Here is a 25,615-nt window from a genome sequence, read left to right as displayed (position 1 = left end):
CTGCTCTCCTGCACTGAGAAGGCCGTGCCTGCTTCTCATCCCCAAACAGGGCAGTTTAGTGCTACAGGCATGTAAAACTAGTGTTTTCCTAGTTTTTATTTTATTTTTGGAAACAGCAGTTATTGAAGTGGGTCAGCTGGTGGTCCATCTAGTGCCTGAGTCAGAGAGTGACTTGTACCAGTGGCCTGTGTACAGTAGTGGCCATAAGCAGATGCTTGGAACAAATAAGAAACAGGAGAGCTTGTACATCATTTCCCTGCAGAGTTTTTATGATTTGTGAATATCTGCAGGAGTATCCCCAGAGTTCAGAAATAACAGAGGCTGACAGAGGAGTGGATTCTTCTGCAAAGTTTTTGTCATTCTTTGCCAACATGCAGTGTTGTGTGTGACCTGTCTGTAGCACAGGAGAATTGGTATATGAATTATTAGTGTGTTGCCTGCTGTCTACATGGAAGACAGCAGTGTCTCTGCTTGGGGTTTGCTTGGCCTCTTCTCAGAAGTTACCCACATGGAGTTTACCACCTTCTTTCTTACTGGGGAAGTGCCCTTTCTCAAGTGTTTCAGTGTTCTCAGTGATGCTGTTTTGCTCATGTGGTGAGCCTACAAAGTTGCCTCAGTTTTCCAGCAGAAAGTGCTCTACTTTAGTCAACTCACTCATCCCAGACAGTTTGTTCCTAAGAGAAGTCTACTAGAGAGTTTTCTTCATCTCTCTAGATCCAGAACACGCAGTATATATTGTTTCTCCAGAGGGCAAGGCTTGTTACCTGTTTTAGAGATCTACATTAATTGCTCCTCAGAGATCTTAGTTTTTACAGGAACTTTTCCTACCGAGCCAGAAACACAAAGAAACACAGAACTATTTTTATCATGTGTGCTCCATCTCAATACATGTGATGTGTATGTGTAAGTTACATGTTTTTCATATGAGTCTTTATTCTGGTTCTTCTTTCCTTCCTCTACCATATAAAAATTCCATAACTGAATTAAACACGCTGTAGTTAAAGGATTAGTTACTTTCAGAGTTTTCACTTTCTCACCAAATTTTTAATGTTGATGTTTATTTTATAGTGGTTAAAACACTGGGGATAAAAGTATCTTCATGTAAGATTAACTTTTGGTTTCTAGTGACCAATTAAGTTTGTGTGGCAAACAGATTAAGACAACTTGTAGCAAACGTTACGAATCTGATGTTATGCAACCTGCTTTTATAGTGTAAAAGATGAGTTTGAAAGTCAGTAATGTGTTACATACTTGCATAGAACTTTTAATCCTGAAGCATTACAATGTATGCTAGAAGTAAAGTAAATAAAGTGGGTAAAATAGCTTTTATCTTTAAAATGTACATACTGAGATGATTTGGAATTTCTGGAGGGGAGCCCATGTCTGCACAAATTAGTGTATCAGTGACTTTAAGGATTTACTACTTTGGTTTGGGGATTGCCCATTAGAAACAGTCTTTAGGATCACTGTGATAGTATACATATTCAATTTAAACAAAAAAAGATGGAGGAGGAATTTTCTTTTTATTTTCAGTTAGTTTCAACATGCTCTGTTATTTTCTTGGTAGAGTTTCAACAGGTTGCACACTGATGTTCCAAAGCTGTTCAAGTAAGCAAGATGGTACCTGCTTATATGTATTTTCATGATCTAACAGTGTTGTTGCAGTGGAAGTTAGAATACAAAAAAACCTCTTAGCTTTCTTCTTTAGTAACATCAAAAAGGAAGGAGTAAAGAAAGAATACTGATACAAGAGCTACTTGAAACAACTCTTCTACTGTCTTAAAAAAAAAAATAAAAATACACTTTTACCATCCTGACTCTCTAGTTCACCTAGAGATAGGTGTATGTTCACACCTACAGTACAAAATTTATTGGAGCATTTGTCTTGTAAATTGTTTGTGAAACAATTGTCCTGATTTGAAGCAGTTCTTTGATCCCTGTGTTGAGGTTGGATGTTCAGAAATCTGTACATCAGTGAGAAATATTATGGATTCTGCAAGGCAGGAAGAGCTGAAAAGGGAAGAATGTTGGGCGTGCTCAGAACAGCACATAGTTGCGATAGACTTGATATGATGAGGAGATAAATACTTTCTTCTGACGACTTCAACAGTAGTACATAGTGGTATTAGAGCAGAGGGATTGTTCTGAGCAGCAGTACATGTCTGTTGTTCCTCTGTGTGTGTGGTTGGGAACTGCTGCTAGTGGTTGGGGAACCTTCAACTATGTCAAAAGTTAGCCAAAGACTAAGGCTGAAACAAAGCAGGTTAACCCCTGACTAGGGTGGTTGTAGAGAGCTAGCCATAGAAAGCATGTTAAAATGAGTGTTCTGTTCCATAGCAAGATCAGCATTTGGTTAACAGGCAACTGATGTTACGTAGTAATAAAGGAATCACTTTATTTACCTCTTGGATGGAAAATACAGCTCAGTGGACTGAAGCTGCACTGTAAGGCAGTTTCTTGAGGTGGCATGTTAACTGCTCTTTCTCACTGAGGATAAAATAAATAGGCAGCTTTTCAGAAAGAGCTTGAGCCTTCCTTCTGATCATCCACACCTTTTATTTTTATTTCTTTCATGTCCTTTCATCTAAACACAAAAGCTGTTTTTCTCGTCCCTCTTGTTGAAACAGGTGTGCCACTTGCAACTTTTTTTGCTCCTGTCCGATGTAATCATTGTCAGTTTTGTCCATAAGCATGTGTACACCTTAGAGTGATCCTTACATGACCCTGCTGGAGCCACTTCTAATGCTCATCACATTGCAAAGCAAGGTGGAACAAATCAATGTACAGGAACTTTTTGAAAGTTTACTACTCCGGGCTGCATCTGTTGACAAGTTAATAGTGACTGTCTTCTAATTGGAGGCATTCTTTCCTGACTGCAGTAAATAATTGCTCTCTCTAGCTACTGCCCTTAGCACTTCCCACCTGCACCATCACAGCAAACACGTCTCAATCAGATCCTGACTGCAATTCCCTGCCTGCCACAGCAGGCACATTAATACCTGTGTGCATCTGTATTCTTCCTTGTCCTTTCATAAAATGTGATTCTCCACTTTTTATTTAAGTAGGTTTGATGATATTTTTTTATTATTATTTTTTCTTTTTAAAGTCTTTAAAAGTCTGAACAGCTCATGATGAGGTAATTTGCTGTGTTTCAGACAGATTTAAAGTCTCCATTCCTGGAACGGTTTTCAATTAAATGATTTTGTTGCTGTGTTTTGACTAAGTTTGAGAGTGGATTAATCTTAAGAAGCTGAAGCTCCCTGCTTTGAATAGTTAATGGAGGAGAGCATTGTCAAGTGCTGGAGCAGGTGAAAATTTACAAGTTGGGATTTTAGGTTATACCAAGAATGTGCAGCATTTGGGTCAGCAGGTGATCTTGATGTGTAAAGTCATTCTGAATCCTTTCACTATTCAGACAGCCTGGGGAGCTGGATTAGGCAGAGCCGAGTGTAGCGATGCTGTGGTGTGTGCCATGCTCAGACACACTGTTGCCCCAAGTAAGGTAGTGCCTTGAGGGAGTTGTAGGAAGCCTTCCAGCAATGGCTTGTCAAAGACTTTGGTCTGTTTTCCTGGGATAGTTCAGGAGTACCTGTGGGCTGAACTTTGCATGGCTGCCCATGAGCAGCCAGCCCAGTTTGTCCTACCCGAGCACTGGGGCTTCCCTTGGGGTGACCTGGTCACTGAGCAGGGCTGAGCCCAGCGGTGCTGAAGGAAGCTTGTTCAAAACATAGTTCATTTCCTGTTAATTTTTAACTATTTCAAGAGGAAGAACGGATTCTTTTTTTCCGTTTCTTCCATATTGTACTGTAGGAGTGTGTCTGAGTTAAAGAGCTTGTTCAGCATTCAGCGTTGAAGTAGGGCGCATCAATGCAAAGCTAAGTGGCAGCATCAAAAAGGAGTTTAGAACTTTTAAAACCATATCCAGTAACTATTATGATAGTGGTGATGGGTATGTATCATCAGCAACATAAAGTGTAAATGAAAAGGAATTTAAAAGCAATTTTACTGCAAGATTTTACCCTCTAGTTATTTCTTCCTATATATCCTACTGTGGAAAGAAGTATCTTTTGGTCTCAGCTGACCTGCTTGTTCCTCAGTCACCTTTGCTTTTTGCTTCAGAAGAGTCAGAAGTCATTTACTAGTTTATTTTTATGACACACGCCCTTACGGGCCACTTACAGCATTGTCATTTCTCTTGGTCTTAATACACACATTATAGCATATAACACAAGTTATGCTTGTAAATGTTGCGTAAGTTTAGCTATGGTACAATAAAAATATGAATTTCAGGATTTTAATAAAATTGACTTCGAAGGTAGTATGGGAAAGGTAACTATGGTAACTAACACTTACTAATTAAAATACGCTAAATTTTGCAGGGAAGTGAAAAGGGAGATTAATTTAACTTATCGTTTTTGTTTTCTTAATTTGACTGTAAAACATTTTTTCCAGTGCTAGCCTAAGTGCTACTCTTTATTTGCTGGGTTGTTGGGGCTTTTTTTTGTATTTTTGTTGTTGTTGTTGCTTCTGGAAATCCTTTAAAAATAGCACCAACTGAACCACATAATATTTGTATGGAAACTAAAAAATATATGAATCTACCCACTATTTCCATAGCAAACTCATTCCTCAGGCAGAGAGGTTATGGAGGTTTCCTGGAGAGTTCCCTGTAGGCTGCTGCTTTTTCTGGCCTTTATGATCAGGAAATCATTATCGAGGGTTGGTACTAATGAAGTTCTTTGGTGTGATTCAGGCTGACTGCCTATAGCAGGCAAATTGACAAACTGTAGCTGTCATTGAGAGGATGATGTCTTGAGATGAACTCTTGAACTTTTTGAAAAATAAACAGCTTTTGTAATAGGTAAATTTTCATGAAATACTTAGCATGTCCAGGCTTTTGAAAAGTAGTTCCCATAATTGAGTTTTGCATATAGGTACGGAGTAAAGACTTAAAGGATATTAATCTTATGCTTGTTTTCAAGAATATATATTTTTTCATTTAATGGAAATAATACATTATTGTTTTTGATTCCAAAAGGATTATGAGAACTGTTCCAGAATAATTATATTCCTTTATGCTGGAGCAGGCTGCCCAGAGAGGCTGTGGATGCCTCATCCCTGGAGGTGCTCAAGGCCATGGGCAGCCTGGCCTAGTATTAAATGTGGAGGTTGGTGGCCCTGCCTGTGGTGGAGGGTTGGAGCTTTGTGATCCGTGAGGTCCCTTCCAACCTGGGCTATTCTATGATTCCACGTTTGATGTGCTCAGAGTTTTGTACAATATTAAGAAATCTGCACAGTGCTTCAGTGGGGCAGATGGAGACACTGAGATAGACAGAGAGATCAAGTTATTCAAAGTCTGTATTTAAATAAATATTGGATCCAAGATTAAAGCTATCCTCGCCATTTTGGGGGGAAAAAACAAAAAACAAAACAAAAACCAACCAAAAATCACCCACCTTGATTTCATGTTTCTCAATCTGCATGTCTTTACTTGATTTAATGGCTCCATCATTTTCTACTGCCAACAGACACTGTTTTAATCCTTTAAGAAATTAAATAAGAGGGTTTTGTTTATAAAAAGAATAATAACCTATATTGGTTAAAAATAAACAAATTAAAACTTACATAAATTATTATTTATATTTGTTTTGGGCTATGTTGCTTTTGGTTAATTATTGTTGGAGAGGCTTCGTATTAACTTATGAGTTAAGAAATACATCATCAGTGAGCTTTCTTGACTCAGGTTTCTGGTACATCGTCCTCCTTACCCAATATCTCCAAACCTCACAAGCCTTTTTCCAGTTTCATTTAGAGTTATTTTCAGTCTGGCTTCTATTCTCTCCATTCAAATGCAATTCATAAGGTTTAGCAACCTTTTGGCTGGTTTCTCAAGAGCATGTCTTCACCTGTACGTGCTTTTTGGCCTTGTTTGTCAGTATTGCTGCTTGTTATGTTCTTCCCTGATGTTTGGAGCACACTTCTTTTTGAAGACATTTCCCTGGTCGCTCAGTTGTCTGTTGCTGTCTTTTTCTCAGGATGTTTTTCATGGGTATTTAGTTCTTAAATTTTTGAGGGTGATATTAGCCTGATGGATACTCTGCTTTGCCTTTTTATTCCTTACTTTTCTCACTTCCTGAAATTTCTTTCCAGCTTCCTTCTCTGACATCCTTACGCAGAAATGTTTGATCCCTTCTCTGCCTGCTCCCCTCATTTTAGCTGCTTCAACTTCAGTGGCTCACTTCCTCGCGTATCTTTTGCATTCTTACACCATCCATTCCATTGTGTTGTATATTGCTGTGGTTTTGAGTTTCTTTGCTTTGGTAGAGGTCTTAGGCTCAGGGGTGGTTTGTGCAAGAAGAATTTTTCTTTCTCTATGTCCTGATCACCTTCTGAGCCTGCAGGGTTGTTATACGTTCTGAAATCACATCTTCCTCTTCAAGTCTTTCTTCTTGACTTCCTTAGCTAATGCAAGAAATTTATGGCTCTTTTATTTCTTTCCATTTTCAAATAAACTAGCTTGGTTTTCTTTGTTGTATTATCACACTGCTTTCATTTTCAGTCACAGTGATATTGATTATTGTTTATTTGTGTTTAAGTGCCACTTAGGAATCCATGCCCTGTGATGCTCCATGCTTGTATTTGTTTTGAAGCACCAAGTATACCTTTGTCTGTGGGTTTTTTGTTTAGTTCTTGAGAGTCTGTCTTGTTTTAAGTGTGCACTGAAAGCAGTGCAAAACCTACGGAGGCAATGCTGTTCTCTCAGGCAGCAGTGAGGCAGTTCTCCCCATGCTGCTGCGTTGAATTCTTTGCAGGTGCTGCCCATATGTGTTGGGTATATGCCTAAAAATGGGAAGAGTGATGTTAAATTTCTTGAACTGTCAGTATATCATTTTTCACAAGGGGTGGAATTTTTTTTGAAGGCTTAGGGAAAGGATGAATTTTGCTCAAGGTTCTCTCATTTTATTATTGTAAGATTTATAGCATCACTGAGCCCCTTATTTGGGCTGATCCAAAATCTTCCATTCTCATCTACTCAGGGTGCAGAGCAGTCTTCCTCTAGTTTTTCATCTTTGACTCCAGAAGTTAGAAAACAAACAAACACACAAACAGAATGTGAACTATTTTTTGAAGGGATTAGTTTCTTCAGTATGTACCACTAATTTAGAAAGTAAGGAATGTTTTAAAGAGACTTTGAGTTTTCCATACTTCTACTCTACATCCCGGAATATGGTTTTCAATTTTAGGTCACTAACGTATTTTTACTTGAATTTAACCAACTCATTTCCTGCCCTGTCAAACTCACTTTGTCTGCCTCAGTTCCCTACTGCTGTAGACTCGAAGCTATTGCATTTTGGCTCAGATCCACCCATTCTGATGCAGAAACGAAGGCCCTGACTGAAGGAGACATTCCAGGAACAGTTTATCCTTCGCTAGTTGATACTGATTCTCTAATGCAGGCATGGTTTTTTGACTTTTTTCTTTCCTTTACTTTTCTTTTGGCAATGCTGAAGGCAAATGTCTTCCCAGCCACTCTGAAATTTCCCAGCAGTTTGTTTTCTTCTTGCTAGCTGAGGAACAATGGGAGACGGCCATGTGGACTGAGAAGTGCTGTCACGTGCACTGGCTCTTGAGCCTCGTACTTCAATACCTGCTGAGGTTGACTGGTGAGATCTCTCCAAGCCTGACCTTTTCCTGGTGTACTGTTATTCCAGCATTCTTCATTCTGTGTATTGAATCACAAAATACCATTTTCTCTTGACTACTGTGCACAAAAGCAGTTTTTCATGCTTCGTGTCTTCTGGAATGTCTATTTAAAGGGCAGAGGGCTTCAATGCTGTCTATGCTTGCATCGTGCTTCTGTGCTGATTATTTCATTACAAGTACCTAATTAATAATGTTAAGTGCTAGTTCTCAGTGGTCAGTTTCACTAAAACACTTATTTCACACACAGGAAGAGCAGTAGATACAACTTAGTGACAGTCTGTTTATGACCACCAAAGGGAAGGTATAATCTTTAACTTGTGTCAAAGTTTAAATGACTGGGGGCAAAGTCTGGACAAACAATTCACGTCATTGCAAAAGGCTCTGAGTGACAGCATTTCTGGGACTGCCTTTCTCAGTGTGTTCTATAGCTCCTGTCAGCAAATTGCGTCTTGTCTAGTTATTTAGGTTCATATCCTGGTTTTCTCCTGGCTCAGGATTTGTGCATGTTTCACATTTTCAGGATTAATCTTTTGTCCTTGCCTTTTGTGGGCTTACACAACAGCAGAAATGGAGTTCTAAGAAGAACAGATCAAAAGACACATTCATGTTTCTCCTACCCTTCCCTCTGGTCTACTCTCACTTCCCTCCCACCCCTTCCCAAATACCATTAATATTTACAGAACATGGGCCAGTACTTAAGCATTATGCTAAAATTAAGAATTTTTTTTTCTGGCTCTATCTGCAGCTAATGTGGAAGACAACAGAAGTTAGAAATGTACTTCAAGAAACAACAACAACAAAGGCCTTTTTAATATCCAACACACTGGATGAATTGTGTTAGGTATAAATAGGCCTAGAAATGTATGTAAGAAAACATTGCATGGAGTTTTATTGGAAGACAGAGGAACATAACGTTATTAGTTCATCAACTACATGAAAAAAATCCTGAGCTTTAACTTACACAGGCCCATTTTTACCATTGTTTCTACAAATTTTGTGCATGTGGGGAAAAGTAATTCTTCAACTCACTGGTTTATTTACAGGATAAGCAGTAGTATCAAGAAACCAAACGCAAAGGTTTGCCAAACACAGGAGAGACTTGTGCTGATAGTTAGACACCAATAACTGATAAACTAAGCATTCGTAAGGAGGTATATAAATACACTTTTACATTCAGTCCACTTGTAGAGTCGTGTAAATACAGACTTCATAGGCAGACTGAGAAACTGAGGGGAATGGAGGCTAAAGAATTCAGATAAAGTGCATTGTTTTACTTGACCCCCAAACTGGGTTTTTTCTTTCATTTCTGTTCTTCAGAGCATCGAATGCGTTCTTAACCTTTACAAGTTGACTTAAAAAATAGAAAACCAAAACCAAAAGAAAAATATTTCTGTTCTTCCAAATTGTTTTTATTTTAATGTTTTGTATGTCAGAAGGTATTTGCTGACTTCACTGTAGCCTGCACATGCACTTATTCCTCTGTGACTCCTTTCCAGAAGTATTTCAAGCCTTTTTTTTCCCAGGCCGTGGGCAGAATTGATGGTGTCCATTTCCAGTTTGCCTGGAGTTCTGGCTAGGGCTGACCTCAGGTAGCTGCCAGCAGGCACTTTAGGTAACTATGTGAAGCAATTGGATTATGTCCACCTTGTAATGAGGCCAAGGGTTATTTCAGACCAGAGAAACAGATCTGCATTCTTTAAACGCAGAAGAGATGTAGAATGTTGTTCTTCATGTTCTATGGAAGATGGTTTGGCAAAGCAACCTAGGGAAGCTTGCTCTGCAATAAATGTGCACTCAAAAGAATTGTGAGCACATATTTTAGTGAAACGCTCCAGTGCATCAAAGTGTATACTCACAGAAAAATGTATATTTTTCTTTCCATCTGGATTTATTTATTTTCCACTTTTTGATCTTCCAAGAAGATACCAATACCCATTAACCTGTCCTTCAATTAAATTTGTATGTTTGGGTTTGTTTGTTTTTTAGTAAGGGCTGTCTTATCCTCTGCTCTCTTACAGTAGAAGTGAGCTTGTCACTCTTCTGATGAACCTGTATTTTCCAGATAAATGGAAATGTAGGGTTGGTTTTTGTGTGCTGTTGTTATTTTTCTGTTTGTTTCTTTCTCTGTGTATTTTTGTGGGTTTTTTTTTCCCAACACTGAAACAGTTGGATTGCCTTTTTGTTTTACTGGGATAAGCATCCATGGTGCTCTGGGGAACAGAGAATGATCTAAAATAAGCCTAGCTGTTTTCTGTTGTTTATCTGTTTCGTTTTGCATCTGTCTTAGTATTTATTGCAACCATCTGCATTTCATTTCAGGTTGTCTAATGTCTTATTCTGCGTTTTCTGTGCCTTTTCTTTTTACATAGCCGTGGGCTGTAATATCACCATTTGCCTACAAGAGATCCATTTCTATCTGTAACAAAATAAATTGCATTCATCTGTGTAATTCATTTCTAATGAATGCCTCGCTCCTCATTAAACAGTGATTTACCTTTGTTTCCCTTTTCTGTGTTGTCAACTCTAACCATTTCAAGGTCCTGTGGAGAGATGCTAATGTGAGAAAGCAGAAGTCAATGCAACTAAACACTAAGAAATGTCATCCTCATTAGCACCTTCAAAAATATTCATGGGACGTTTTCTGAAATACAGTTTGCAGGTGGATAAGAAGACTCAAAACATTTTCTTATTCATAGACTTTCAGTGCACAAATACAACACTTCAGACTTTAAAGGCATCGCTCCTTGTTGAAGTCCTGCATGGGTAGACAAGCTGGGGAATTCTTTAGACTTGGTTTGCTCTGCAAGAATTTCACAGGTCACAGACACATTTGGGATGACTGTACTCTTGCTTCCCTGCCCCCTTTGCATCTTTTCAAAAATACTAAAATGCTTCAAACATTTTCAGGAAATACTTAATTTTGAGGTATTTTAGAATGTTTCATACTTGAAAATATTTTACGTAAATTTTTTGAGATTCAGAGATTTCAACATGTCCTGCAGCATCTCCTCTTCCTGCCTTGATCTTTGCATGACTGCAGAATCTGCCATGTTAGCAAACAAATCTGTGCTGCTGATTGTTGGTACAAGTACAGTACAGGGTAAATAACCAAGTTTATTTTCACTTTAAGCCTCAGCAGAGTCTGAACTATAGCAACAGATTATGAATATGAAAATACTTTTGGTAAACTTAAAGTGATGCAGATGCTTTTAGGAAGTTGCCTTATTTACAGCATCTTTAACTCTTATTTAGTGATAGTACTACCCACTTGTTGACACTTCTGATGATTCCAGTAAACTTAGCTCGGCATTTTACAATACTTAAGCTTGGGTTTGGCCAGATGATCTCCTGTTGAAACTCTAGCATTGTCAATGGCTATCAGTTGAGTTACGCCATGCATTAATTTGAGGGGAATGAAGCATGGGACATTTTTCTTTCTTTCTTTTTTTTTTTTTTTTTTATAAATGAGTCTTACTGAAGTCATGTAGCATTTGGAAGTAAGAACACTGATTAATATAACAAAATTTTACTTTCGATATACATTTTAGAGGACAAAACTGACCTTGAGAACAGTGTGATGCAGAAGAAAATTAAAATCCCCAAACTCTCTCTCAATCACGTAGAAGAAGCTGGGGAGGTTACAGATTATGGGGAAGAAGATGTGGAGCTTAGACACAGTAAGGTACTGAAGACTTTCCTTTTTTTTTCTTTTGTTTTTTTTTGGAGGGGGGAGGAAGTGCTTGGGGCATATACAGACTTCATAGCTTAAGAATTCCAGTCCTGCTTTTGATCTCCTTAAAACATTGTGTTTATTGTAATTGGTTCAAATTAGGAGTGGAGGGGATATGGTATGGGTTTTCAAAAACCTGATTCGTGTGCAATCAAACGCTTTCCTGTTTATATGGTCTCACGTGGCTTAATTGCTATTCGAGGTTTTTGGAACAATGCTCTTTCACTTGGGTGCAGAATGCTTTAAAAGTGACCAGCTGTTCTCGGTGGCACTTATGACCTAATGCACTTTGCTTGTTTGGAATTGGAAGAGGTGCTCTGAGACTTCTCAAATACAGCAGTGCTTGGGAAGACAAAGTGACAAGGCAGCATCCCTATATTATAACTGCCAGTTGCCTTTTTGGGTCCAGATTGCAGAAGCCCACTATGTAACCATATTTATTTTTTGATATCGGATGATTTCTTTAAAAGCCTGCCAACCTTTGGAATAAAATAATGTTCTGTGGCTTCATGTGTTTTGCAGCTGCAGGAATGATGCTAATACATCTCTTTATGGTGGGCAAGCTTTTTTTTTTTTTTTTTTTTTGTGGAGCAGGCATAACATGAAGTAATCTCATTTTCTGCCACATTACTCATGGATATTGTGGTATGGGAATTGATAGTGTCAGCTTCTTGTCTCTAGTCTATGAACTACATTTGCTTTCCTTGCAGTTGCTTGGAAGTCCAAATGCTTTTTCCATATTTGGCCAATAAAACGTAGTGACTTTTACACATACTGTTACATTTTAATACTGCTGTATGGGCCCCCAAAAACAGGTGTGCTTTAATTTATAGAGTTTGGATTTTATTTAGAAGACTGAAGGTAAATTTCTGCCAAGAGTTCAAAGGAGGTGAAGCTTCTGCAATGTAGAACTAACAGTGAAACAATCAGTTGATCAGGGAAATGAGACTAGATGATACGTTCTGTCTCCAACTTCAGTGTTTTCAATTCCCTTTCATTGTTTTCTGATAGTGTTAACATGTTCACCCGTTGGGCTAATGTAGCAGAGGAAAAGCCAGAAGGCTTTGTCTCTTCATGTGTGGGGAGGACAAGCCCTCAATGCATACAGCAGCTTTGTGTGGTGTGCTCCTTTGATCTCTGATGTCATCACAGGTGACAAACATAATTGACTGTCTCTCTGACCTACCAGAAAAGCCACTGTTGTAGGAAATCTAGATGTTAAGCATGAACTTCAATGGAAAAGAGATCTAGATCCAGTGTTATTTTTTTAATAAATTAGCTTTGTATATGGAATGGAGTGACCTATTACACAGTCAGTTTGCAGGTGTTGCACAAATGCAGAAAGAAAGACCTGAAAGAAAGATCTCTGTGCCTCAGAAGCTTGTATATGCATTTTGCTGAATTACACCTGCATGATAGCTACAGCATGTGTCTTCAAAAGAATTTGATAGGCAAAACATTTTTGCAGGCAGACTTTTTTTTTTTTTTTGCATTTTTTAATAAGTAAAAGAATATTAACAGTCCACAAATCTGTAGAATTTTAATTTATAATAAACCTTACTATAGTTCTAATTATTATTATTTTTATTGTAACATTCAGAGGCAAGATGGAAGGAAACAAAGTGAAGGTACACACAAAAGCATCGAAGCAGTTGTTGCTCGCCTTGAAAAACAAAATGGGATGAGTCTCAGTAATACTTCCAGCCCTGAGGAGGCTTTCATGGAGGCTTCAGAAGGGATGAACAACATGGACGATGCTGTAGTCCCTCGGATTCTGTATGAAGAATTGCTGAGGAGTTACCAACAGCAACAAGAAGAAATGAGACACATTCAACAGGAGCTTGAAAGAACGCGGAGGCAGCTTGTGCAACAAGCAAAGAAGCTAAAGGAATATGGGGCACTCGTGTCAGAAATGAAAGAGCTCAGAGACTTGAACAGGAGACTCCAGGATGTACTGCTTCTAAGACTAGGTAGTGGTAAGTGCCGGACTTAAATGGGACAAGTTTTAATGAATTTTGCAAATGTGATCAATAGTAATGGAAACGTTTTTGAAGAATAGCAGTGGTTGTTAAACTGGACATTGGATGTTAAAAGGGTTTTTCTGCTATGGCTGTACAATATACGTCGAATTTGTATGATATGTATGTCTGGGTTTTTCTTTAATGGTAGAAGAGGTCTTTGTGCTGGTTTGGCTGAATCAGAGTTTCGTTTTAAGCAGCTGTATTTTAACAGGTCTTTCAACTTCCAGTATATGCTGAAAAAGATAATAAAGTTTAATCTGCAAAATATACCAGTATGTTCCAGTTTTAAAAAGAAAAAAAGAAGAAAGAAAAGGCAGTGCAATGAAAATATGGGCAAAAACTATTTTACTTCTTTCAGTTAGGGTTTTTTGTTATGTAAGTGACTGTGTTACCTCCCATTTTCTGCCCCCACTTCCCGTCAGTAGCACACTGGAATGTGGAATACACCTGAACTTCTTGGCAGTGGCTTTAAACAGCCATGCTGTTTGAAAAATAATGGCTTGTTAAAGAGTAATTAAGAAAAAACTTTCTATATTAGTGTCCCGTTATCAGCACTTGTTACAAAATACAGGTTTGTGTAATTTGGATTTAAATTTTAAATATCTTGAGTAATTGCTAAATTGTTTTGGTTTATAACAGTTATTTAATCATTATGTTGGAATAAATGGGAAAAAAAGACAAAATAAAAAGTTCATCCTTTTCATTGAAGATGATACCCTCGAAATACCTTCAAATATTTTACTGAATTATGTTTATTTGCTAATAGAATGTGGAACTGTTGTGTTGAAGATTTGCTCGGTGACTGAAACTTGGTTAAAATTTACGCATCCAAACTTAGCATGCTGTGTCTTATGTCTGCCTTTGTGTATCTGGAAAATTAATTTTTGCATGTTAGTTGAACATTGGCTCTTCTACTTGAATGAATGCATGCAGTTTGCATGGAGATCTGAGTTCCATTCACGTACAAACCTGAACCTGATAGAGCATGTGCCTGTGCTGTAGCATGTGGGTAAGGTGTGCTGGCAGAATTTGGACCCTGGTTCTCAAGGCTAAAGAGTTAAACTGGGTGTTTGCGTGTGAACGCTCATTGTTGTTATGCTCTGCATAATTAAAATGCCATTACTTATTATAAACATTATAGTTAACTTTTAAAATAAAACAGGCAAGATTTCCGCAGTCTGAAAAAACACAGTGTGGTTGGCAGTAGATTCTACTGAGCTTTCTAAAAATTTTCCTTGGATGGAGAGATGTTTCTTCATCTGCAAATAGTTAGCTGGAATTTATGTGAATGGAACATCAACCAGATGTTTGTAGGCAATGGGGCTAAACAGCATAAAATACCAATTTAGTTGGTAGACTTGACAACAGTTTGAGTGGTGAGACCAGCAATGGAATGGAGACGGCTTCTGAATTCTGTCTCGTTTCTTTCACTCTAAGAAAGAGTGCTGCTTTTTTTCACTTGAGCCACGTTAAGAAAGCTTAGAAGAAAAAGAAAAAAAAAAAAAAAATTAAAAAAAAAAAAAATAGAAAAACTTTTGAAAAAAGGCTGGAAAAAAAACTGGAATCTTCACTCTATTGGACCCTCTATTGGACCTGTTTGTTATCAGTATGCCCTCTGCTACATAATAGAAAATACATCTTAAATACGTTGAGAACAAGTTAATTGTATGCCTGGACAAATACTAATCATGAATAACTTCCAGAAATCCTTTATAATAATTAGTTGTAACATTAAAACATTCTGGAGGTGGGTTCTCTCCTGGATCCCTTTGGAACTTTTCATGGATGACGAAGGTAGAATTTGGCCCAATGGGCTGTATTGTGTGTGTGTGTCATGTGTGTTTTGTGTGTGTTGTGTGTACTTGTATACTAACTGCTGCTAACTGTTGCCTTTCATTGTAGCCTCTCTCACAGAGGAAAAAAAACAAGTTCTAGAAAGATTAGAAAGAGAGATATCTTCAGCGACTTATAAATTAGAGAGTCTGATGACACTATGAAAAAGTGCTCTTTTTAATCAGGGAAAAAAAAAATCTTTACGTATGTATTTCTTTACTTTTCCAGTCTTGTAAATGGAGTATGTTTGAGTATGTGAAGAATCTCTGAAAATGGTTCAGAAAATAGGTTACATCCTAAATCTATCTTTGGTTGTTGTGGTGCTCTTCTAAACTCAGAGTTTCAAATGACATGTCATTTAAGTTAAGCTTTACCTCTAGCAGGCTGAACTTAATGCAAACTAATTGCATTTCTCTTTCACCATAGAGACTTCTGATTTGCTTGCATGGGGTGACAGCTGTTTTGTGTTGATGAATTGCAGCTGTGGGAAACACGTCCTTGTTGCCATTTTAAACTTGCAGATCAAATATAGAACACCCTCTTGAGTTAACATTCAGTCAAGTATTCAGTCTCTTACTTTCCTATCAATATGCTGATTTCAGTGAGAATCAAGAAGTCAGCATATTCTGCTCCAGACATAGGCCTTCGTCTCTGCTACTAAATCCTGAGCTGCTGCTGTGGGAGGAGCAAGATTCTCAGTGTTTCACATGGGGACAGCAGAACCTGAGGGCAGTTGTGGCCAACAGCGGTAGTGAAATCACTACTAATCCATGGGTAATAATAGAAAGTTTTCCATCATTTCAGTATGGATCACTTCCTGGAAGATACAAGAATTCAACCACAGTTCTAGGGCTCAAGGCAGCGTGGGGATGGGATGATGATAGTGGAAGCAGTCACAGTATCCCTTGCTCATGTTCCCTGAAGTATGTACGTGGCCAGAGCCTCTCTGCACTTGCCTATTGTGATGGCAGGAAGCCTTGTAGCTTGTCTTTGCTCTGTTGCATCTAAAAATACACTAATTTGCCCTGGTTTTATTAAGAGAGAATGAGGTGACTTTGAAAATCAATGGCTTTTCCCTATTTGCCTAACTTTAAATAGATAAAAAAGATGAGAAGTTCAGGAACTTCTTCTAAAATTAAGGGTCTACAAATTAAGATATGGATAGTTTGCTGTGATTGTATATGACCAGAAGTAATGAAGTTGTATCAGGGATGCTGTTTGGGTGTAGATCTCTTTCAGACATGCGTGTTGCACTGCTAGGAGTTAATGCTTCTCTGATGCCTAAGAGTGTATCCACCTCAACTTGTTCACAAAGAGCTTATTTTAATTGTGGTCTTTGTGGTGATGCAGTTTACAGGGTCATGGGACTGACAACAGGATAGACAGAATGACCAGGTATTTGTGCGTCTTACCATACGCTTAAGGAATTACTACTGTTCAGCTTCTCTTTATCTATTTGGCTTTTTGATGAAAAAAATCCAACATTTCTAGCAAGTAGGCGTACAGGAAATAGAATATGTAAAGCATGATCATTTCTCAGACTCCTGCTGTTTTCACTCAAATTCTGGTAGACCATGTTAGCTCAGGAGGTGTTTAAGGAGAGTTCTGCCTCTTCATAGTGCATTTGAAGTTGAGAGCCTCTCAGATAGTAAGGAAACTTTACAATCAGAAAGAAGACTTTTTCAAGAAAGCATTTGTTTCTTGTTGTGTCTTGAATAATTGTCTTTATTTTTTCATGATCCATACGTAATAAGTACTGTTATTAATCTTCTAGATGGCAACATTTTTTCATACCTACGTATCCCTGTCCATTGCTCTTTTTAGAATAAGATGCAGAGCACAAGAGCTACAGAGATAGAACTTTTAAAGTATGGTGCATGATAAATTAGGCATACAACACCCACTGGTATGAAGGTAACAATGCAAGTTGCATGTCTAACTCATAACGTGTGGGCTGAAAATGCACTCTTTAGTACTTACTGAAAGAAACTGGGAAGACTACCTACTTAGAGACAGATTTCTGTTTGGGAAGAAGAATCAGTGGAGTATAAAAGGAGACATTTTCAAGGCTTTTTGTAGGTGATTTCAGCAGCAAAGCATGAATTGAATTAGAGATCTTTCTGACCTGTTAGAGCTATGGTTACTGGGGACTTCAGTCAGCTATTTTTCTTGGGGGATTCTGGAAACCAGAACCCAGCTGTGTCAATATATTACTATAAACGTGCAGTAAAAGACTTCTAAGTAGCAACTACTAAAAGTGTTTAGATGAGATAAATGTTTCCTTCTAGGAAGAAAGTGATTATACTTAGGTATCTTCCTCGAAGCAGTTTTCGAAGTATAAGAATAATACATTTGAAGAAAGCTCAAAATAGCACTTTGTTGAACAGTGTTTTCTTAAAAAGCCAAAAGTTCACTTCTCCATCTTAAATTCACGTGGCAATTACATCCCTGCATCTGCCAGCACGAAGATCTGTGCAAAGACTCCGGATGGTTCAATCAATCAAGATTTTTCCCCAATTTGACTCATTTTAACACTTTCAAGTGTTGAAACGTCAGTTTGTTTCAGTCTCACCATGGTATATGCATGATAGTTCAAGTGCTTATGAAAATGACTGTGAAATTGTAATGCAAATGTTATGTTCTTGTGATTTCTCTCTTTGTGCCATGCTTGCATATCGTATGGCTCTTAAGACACTATTGGTGGCACTGCTGTGTAGTTGTGCAAGTCAGCTTCTTGTTTTTGGATGACTTCTTGTTGCTGAGCATTGACTGGCAGTCATCTGAGAACAGCTAGCTAGCTATGTAGGTACAGAATAAGCTATAGGATAAAGGTCAAATACTGGCAGTTGGGGAAATGCTGATATGACCATGCGATAATCTATAAATGAAACTGCACAAAGTGGGAGAAATTAATACGTTGGTTGATCCAGTACAGGAGTTGTTTAAGGAGAGTGACCCAAAAGCTCTTGTTCTGAGCTGACTTGCAGCCATAGATCAGTTCAGACTTTTGTCTGTGTACGAGCCCTGAAGGATGCTGGTCCATAATGGTGATACGCTTACTGAATTGTCATTTATTGAATCTGTGCAATATCTGATACGCTGTAGCTCTTACAAGTAGGTGAGTTGATCCTTGTAGTTCTTGAAGGGGGTGATGGCTGTAGTCGGGGCTCTGAGCTGGCAGCTGTGCTGTTAACAAACCACTCTCTCTGCATGGGACCTCTGTGGCTGCTGGAGCTTCTCGTGAGCTTAAGAGGCATCAAGAAACCTGGACAGGCTTCAGACCATAGCCTGTTCTTAGACCTCTGGTTTAACTGCTGCCATGAATGGGATAATAAAATCCAGTTCACACATTCTTTTTATTCTTCTGCCTTTTTAGGAGCTCTTGATCAATTTGACCTGGAAAAGAAAAGATGATGACTGACAATATAATTATCCTCCTTTGAAACCTCAAAACAAATGATTAACATTATTCTATTACTTAATTTGTGCTTAATTTTTGTTGATTAGTTTAAAAATAAAAATTGGAGTGGTGGATGGATTTGGATGGATTGGAGAATCAAAATTCTAATTTATGGTTTTATTTTGTTTTTAACTTTGAATAATCTTTCTTTGCATGATACTTCAGCATAAGTAGCCTAAGCCTTTTTCCTTCGTGACATTTTTGTAGATGCTCAAAAATATCTAAAGAGTTTTCAAATTTCTATTAAATATAAATTATCCATATAACGTTAGGTATAATTATCTCAGTAAATTATGGAGGCTTCTACATAACTATATAGTAATTCTTATTTAGTGAATTACTATTGTGTCTTTTGATTTATAAATTCACTACCACTGCAGCAAAATACCCGTAATGTGCACTGAAACAATTTTAGCCACATCTGTAAAAGTTCTTATGTGTTAAGAATAAAATTTAACACTTAAATTTAAATTGAATATTTTAATCTTTATAAGACAGAGTTACTTATCCTGCTCTTGCTTAGTGATGTTCACAGGATTTTGGTTTGGGCTCTTTCTAACTTTACTGTGAACTTGACCACTGTGATATTTTACGCTAACCATGGGTGATGAAGTGATTGATGCCATGTTCTCTGGGATAGCAGACAGCTCTCTTTTCTTAACTGTCTAGGACCTGCCATTGAGCTTGAAAAAGTAAAACCAGAAACAATTGAGCCTGAACCTGAGGTACAGAAGACCTTCAGTGAGGAAGCAAATACATCAACGTATTTTCCTGCCCCTGTTCCAGTAATGGACAAGTATATTCTCGAGAATGGAAAGGTATTTTAAATTAAATTAAATGTGGCATGAGTAGTTTGTAAATGTCCTTCAGGTGTTTTTTTCTTGTGGAGTTTTCATAACCCTGGGGATTGTGCATGATACCAGCTTATACAAACTTCCCTTGTTTTTGCGAAGGTGTGCTGTTAATGCTGAGGAAAATGATGGAATTATGCAAATGTGAACAGCACTGAAAATTATGCTCAGTGTTGAAAGCATAGAATGCTGTATAAGACAAGGAATAAAATTAATGTGCATGCACAGAGTATTCAGTTAATGACATAAATAAATCCACTGAGTATACAGCAGTCAGTGACGCACATTGTAAAGTTACGTTAGTCTGTTTAACAAAAATACCTTTTTTCTTAGAAGGTCTTCAATGTTTTTAGTGTGCTATACTCATATTGCAGAGAAACCTTCATGCTTTGGTTGGAGTCCAGCAGATAATTATGAACCCTGGAATGAAAATGGGCTCCACAGAATATGGTAGGAGCGTTGCCTTTGAGATGAGCTGAAGTAGTTCTGCTTTCCAGATGTTTTTATGAAGTTGGTGAAATGCAGTCTAGCTGCAGTATGCCAGCACCTCACTGATAGTTTTTCAGACTCCAGCATGTTTAATCCATTGTCTGCTTATCCACAGAGGCCTGCTTTTATAGCTGTTGCCATTATGATTAAATTAACGTGATATTTCTTTTACAAAACCATATGTCCTTAAGCATTGCCTGTGCAGATCCATTCTCTTAGGATATGTAGGCATTCAGTTCCACAATCTGAGAACCCTTTAGGAGGAAGTGTCCATTTCAGCCTTCACATGGAGTAGAATTTAGTAATGGAATAACATCACATGCTACAATTTCTGTGTTATAAGATTGACTGCAAAAGTGCCTGTCTTTCTTAAAGGTTATTGAACATAATTGTTGAGGACAAAACGTATATGAAAAATGGTGTAATTTTGGCAGTTTGACAGTTATTTTCTTCAGGTAGCTTTTCTTGCCTAATACACGTATTTAACATGTGTCATTTGCTTTTTTTTTTTTTTTTGTATTTGCATATTATTGGCAATGAAAACTTACAACATATTAGTGTGACAGTTTAGTTTACTTTTTCCTCTCTGTAAGGTTTGTAAGCTAGGGTATGTCCTTTAGTATTTGTATGCAACTTTTTCTGCACCTTTATTTCATCTGCCAGCCTCTTGGCACTTGCAAGTTTTCTGTCTTTACAGATCTCTTACTTTATTTTTTGTATTTTTGGGGTATTTTTAATTTTTTCTTATTTTTGGGGGTGCTTCAGCCAGATCAGATGCCAGAAATATAAAATAGTAATTTATTTAGTGTTGGATAGCTTTTTTTTTTCCCCATTTTCCTGATTCCTGTCTTTTTTTTTTTTTCTTTCCAGTATTTCTATATTGATGTACATTTCTAGAGTAGTGGAAATACTTTTTTAGAAATCTTACCCCTTTGTGGCATTGTGTTTGATCTTAGCAGGATTCTTTCCATGCAGATAAATCTCTCTCCTCCAGAGGGACAGCAGAGTTACTGAACAAGAGCCTATGGCATTCATTGGAGGGAGTGGAGGGGGGGAAGTCCATCTTCTGAGATACATTTTAAATGTATTGCACTTGTTAGCACAGTTACGATGGTGAGCATTGCTTTGAATTTGCTGCTGCTCGTGTTGCACTGGGCTTAAAGGTTGATCCTGCTGTTGCTGAAGTCAGGGGCAAAGTTCCCATTGATTTCATCAAACCAAGGGACTGGCCCATGGGGCACCTCTTCCAGCAAGAAGGTAATGAATTCTGAATTGATACAGTAAGCTTCCCATAACTTTGGGAGTAATAGGAAACAGTACCAAGCCTGTTCTACAGAGAGGTAAACTGAGACATAGACAGATTAAATTTCTTACTGTGACACTGCTAGAAATAGAAAAAGAAAGACATAAGATTTCTGTGGCTGTGGCTGTCTGTCACGTCGTTCCTGTTACCATAGGGGTTTCATATCAGGAATCATTATTTTTTAATAAATGAAGGACGTTCAAAGAAGAAGTGATCTGTCAGAACCATAAATATCAAAAATATTTGCTGTAACTTTATGTTTTATTTTAAATATCTTAAAATTAATGAACATTTGAAAGACTAAAAGTTTATAGCAGGAAGGAATCAGATTTTTGATCAAATAGGGGGCAGTCTCTAGAACTGAGTTAATATAACAATCCAAAATCTCACATCACGACATTCCATGTCTCAGTTATAAGTAGCTGTTGTGTTCATTTTTACTGGTAACTTTTCCAGATTAAAACAGAAATAGCCAATTTATACCTGTAAAGTGACTTTTCCGTGCACAGGCTACTCACTCTGAATGAAGGCGTCTCACAAAATATATACAGAGCACAACGAAACTTTGAATTATCTCAAAGAATTATGAAGAATCTCAACAACAGGGAATGAAAGAAAGAAAGGGTGTTCATGTTGTGCTTATTACTAGTTCCATTTCTGTCTATTATGAAATGTAAATTAAATGTGGACTTAAGAAAAGCTTCTTAGAATCCTCTTAGTATAGTAATTCCTGCAGTAGATGCAGCTTGCTTTATGATTTTATACTTTTTTTTTTTTTTAACAAAGTAGCTGGTAGCCAAACCATTCTTATTTTCCTGTTTAAGTTTTTATACAACTACTTACTCTTGAAAGATGCTGTAATAATAAAATATTTCTTCAGGCTATAGCCCACAATAATAATTAAGGCAGGCTTCCGTTTAAAGGAAAATGGAAGTTTGCTTGAATTTGCTCGAATATGGGCTGTAAAATTATAGCTATATAAAATTTTACAGTAGCTTTGTCCAATGTTCAGTGAATTTAATGGGACTTATGTGATATTCTTCAGATCCATATGGGTAACAGACACAGTTTATGTAACACCATATGAAAGAAGTAAAAATCTGAAAAACTAAGAAGAAAACAGCTAAGCCCAACAAGTTCTCCTAATAAAGGAGAGAGTTATGTTTACAGGATTTTTTTTTTTTTTAATGATGAGGAGGCAGTAAGCTTTATTAAAGTTTTCCTGTTACAGAAAGAACCTCCATTTAATCAGATTTTATGAAACCTGAATTTTGGATGTAACAGTCCGGTCGATACATATTTTTGGTATTTTCCACTTTTACAGAATTCTCTGAAAGCAAGTTTTATCATCTTGTTTTCCAGTGCAGTGAGTTCTATCAGTGATTGGAATAGCTCGGTCATGCACTGCCTTGTCATGGGTACCGAACAAGTGTGGGCCCAGCAGGGTGAAGTTAATCAGCATGCGAACAAGGTTTTCTGCGTGCTGAGGCTTTGCAGGTGTCTGCACTGTATTCCAGGGATCAGGAGCATAGACAGATGCAGGACAAATATTAACTATGGTTCTGCTGCACAGGGCCAGCATTTGGATCCAGTTGGATTTACTAGTTGCACTCGTGTCAGATCCCTGCTGATTATGGTGGAGTCATTTTCCTTGCTGTTGCTTGACAGAGCCTGGTTATCAGGAGGCTTATCAGCTCAAATGTGCACAGTACCAGCCTAAGGACGGTGCTCAAGTTCTTGTCCTGCATTTGTCTTAAGTCTGAAGCACTGAGAACATTTAGGAAGGGATGCTGGGTAGCCCTGTGGGAGTCAGCCCAGCATATTCAGCACTGAAGACTACAAAGCACAACTATACTCAAGCAAATTTGTGTTGGAGACTATAGTGGCTTTATGCTGCATTTCTCAGTACCTGTATTATTATCCATTTTTACTACTCTAATGCAATATCTCTGCTCTCTGTATCTGGGTAATGGAAAGTTTATGATGTTGCAGCAGTGGGTCATTGCCTTACCACAAAGCAGTATTTACCTGGATAGACTGTTCAGGCTAAGTAGACTTTATTATAGAGTTTGATTTCTACAACACTTACGAAGTCTCTTGGCTTATGCTGAAATTGGAACTCTCAAAATTGCTTTTGCTCATCAAGTTACTTTAAACAATCAGGCTCAGTCCTGCATGCAGGAGCAGGATATGGCTTAGGCTTCCCTTCTCTGCTACCTCCCTTCTCTACTGCTCCAGGTCTTTTTCAGCCAAAGGGAAAGGGAAGTTTTCATGTTAAAGAAAATGTTTTATTTTGCTCCTAAATTAGGCCGGTGCTTGGTTTATATGCTGTGCATACCTTTATAATAATACTGGATATATTTCCTGTTTCCTTCTTCTATCTCTATTCCTAACCATAGTCTTGGGAGGTAGGCTATGGGTGGGCAGAAATCAAATTAAAAAGGTAGAGTAAGAAGAATTGAGGAAAAGAAAAGAAGAGAGACTCTCTGACCCACAAAGCTGGAAAAGTTTCAGTGTTAGGCAAAATGGATTTTTTTCAACCCTAATTACTGTTATTATAGTACCTAATATTAATGTTCAAACAGCACTTGGAGACTGTTGTGTGCTACGTACCGTAGATAAGCTGTTATTATTACTACCTTCTAGGTCCATCTTGGCAGTGGAATTTGGGTAGATGAGGAGAAATGGCACCAGCTGCAAGTAACACAAGGAGATTCAAAGTATACAAAAAATCTAGCGGTTATGATTTGGGGAACAGATGTTCTCAAGAACAGAAGTGTCACAGGAGTTGCAACCAAAAAAAAGAAAGATGCCGTTCCCAAGCCACCTCTCTCACCTCACAAATTAAGCATTGTCAGAGGTAGGTTATTTGAAAACTTTTGCTTCCTGCTTTGAAGTTTAACCATTAATCACTGAGTTGAAAGATGCTTCTTCTCAGCTCATGTAAAATTAACTGATTAAAAACTGTAATTAAAATTGCTATTGCATTGTCAATGCATACATATCCAGGAAAAATCAGACACATTGCAATAGCTGTGCACAGCACAGTCCTTCACAGTCGAAGAGTTGTATGTTGACTTCAGTAAGGTTCTAGAAGATCATCATCATTCTGAACCACTTCCAGGACAGGACTCTGAGCTTGGAGAATACCACATGATTCTGGAATTTGTTTGTAACATAACAGTCTTTCTAAATGCACCTATTGCTTTTAACAAGCCTGAGAGTAGCTTTACCACATTCTTCCATCCAGAATGTAACCAACTCTGACATGAGGCACAGAAACAGTTACAGCTGTGTCTGTAAAAATATGCATGCCTTCAAAGCTGAGAAATAATAGTTTTACTCTTTTAAATGGAGAAAATGTAAATAGTAAAAATTAAATGTTGCAATTGAATTGGAATTTGAACAGGAAGTGTAAATCATTGGCAGGAAAAAATTGCAGCGACACTTTCAGTAACTGCAAGCCAGAACTATGTATTTAGTACTGAGAGATAGAGCAGGCCTTCTCCTTTATTTAAAATGAATAGTGAATTTCAGTCCCTTTGTATCATCATGCTTGTGTTTCGCATTCATTTCTGTCTGTCTTGGTATTTCAGCCTTCTTTTTAAGTTAGAACTGAGGCAGTTCCTCGTGGAATACCTAGCAAAATTGGATTTTTGGTTTTGTGTCCAGACTAAATTGCAGTAGAGCTGAAAGAAATCTCCCTATTAAAGTTTCTTCTGCACTTTGATTGAGCTTCGTTATTCTGTGTTTCCTGTTCTTAGCCACTGTGTGCTCTTAACTGTGAACTGTCTCATGAGCAGTTGTAATGTGCCTTGCAAGTACCACTTTTTGGAACTAAGAAATACTATTCCTCTTTGAGTGTGTGCGTGTCTGTGTCTTTGTGTTGTGGGGAAAAGTTGGAAGCTGGTATTCCTGCTGTTGTCTTTCTTACTCCATAAGAAATGAGTAAAAGACATGTTTTTGGTTTTTTTTTCATAAACTTATCTCGAGAATAAATATAGAAATGCAAGCTGTTCCATACTGATTTTCCACTTCTGACCAGGACCTTTTGGTACAATGCTAACATACAGTAGTGACTGGCTGTGTAAGGAGTCCACTCTGTGTCTTGTCTGCTCCTAGTAGAAAAAAGAATTAGTTGCCCAGTTTACAGATGTGGACTGACAAACCTGCAATAAAAAGGGATTATTGTTCATTGCAGTGAGCTTTCTAGTTTCTCAGCTG

At 37.8% G+C, this 25,615-nt stretch overlaps 1 protein-coding gene across 5 annotated transcripts in view; it reads left to right on the top strand.

The window, feature by feature from the left end:
* Positions 1-25,615, top strand: part of BEND5 (BEN domain containing 5) — an 853,353-nt gene that overhangs the window by 508,239 nt on the left and 319,499 nt on the right. Inside the window, exons 2-5 of one of the 5 annotated variants that reach the window (XM_085232380.1) lie at positions 11,253-11,386; positions 13,035-13,404; positions 19,418-19,566; positions 24,038-24,251. The exons of 3 other annotated variants lie outside the window; for them this stretch is intronic. In XM_085232380.1, the coding sequence (XP_085088506.1) occupies positions 11,253-11,386; positions 13,035-13,404; positions 19,418-19,566; positions 24,038-24,251 (867 nt within the window). Of the gene's footprint in view, positions 1-11,252; positions 11,387-13,034; positions 13,411-19,417; positions 19,567-24,037; positions 24,252-25,615 lie in introns of all 5 variants that reach the window. One more of the 5 variants, XM_085232379.1, reaches the window with a different exon arrangement.

The sequence above is a fragment of the Meleagris gallopavo genome, chromosome 10, assembly GCF_905368555.1.
Source record: "Meleagris gallopavo chromosome 10, MGAL_WU_HG_1.1, whole genome shotgun sequence".
NCBI lineage: Eukaryota > Metazoa > Chordata > Aves > Galliformes > Phasianidae > Meleagris > Meleagris gallopavo.
Note: the sequence above shows the minus strand (reverse complement) of the source record. Positions and strands in the feature narration are given on the sequence as shown.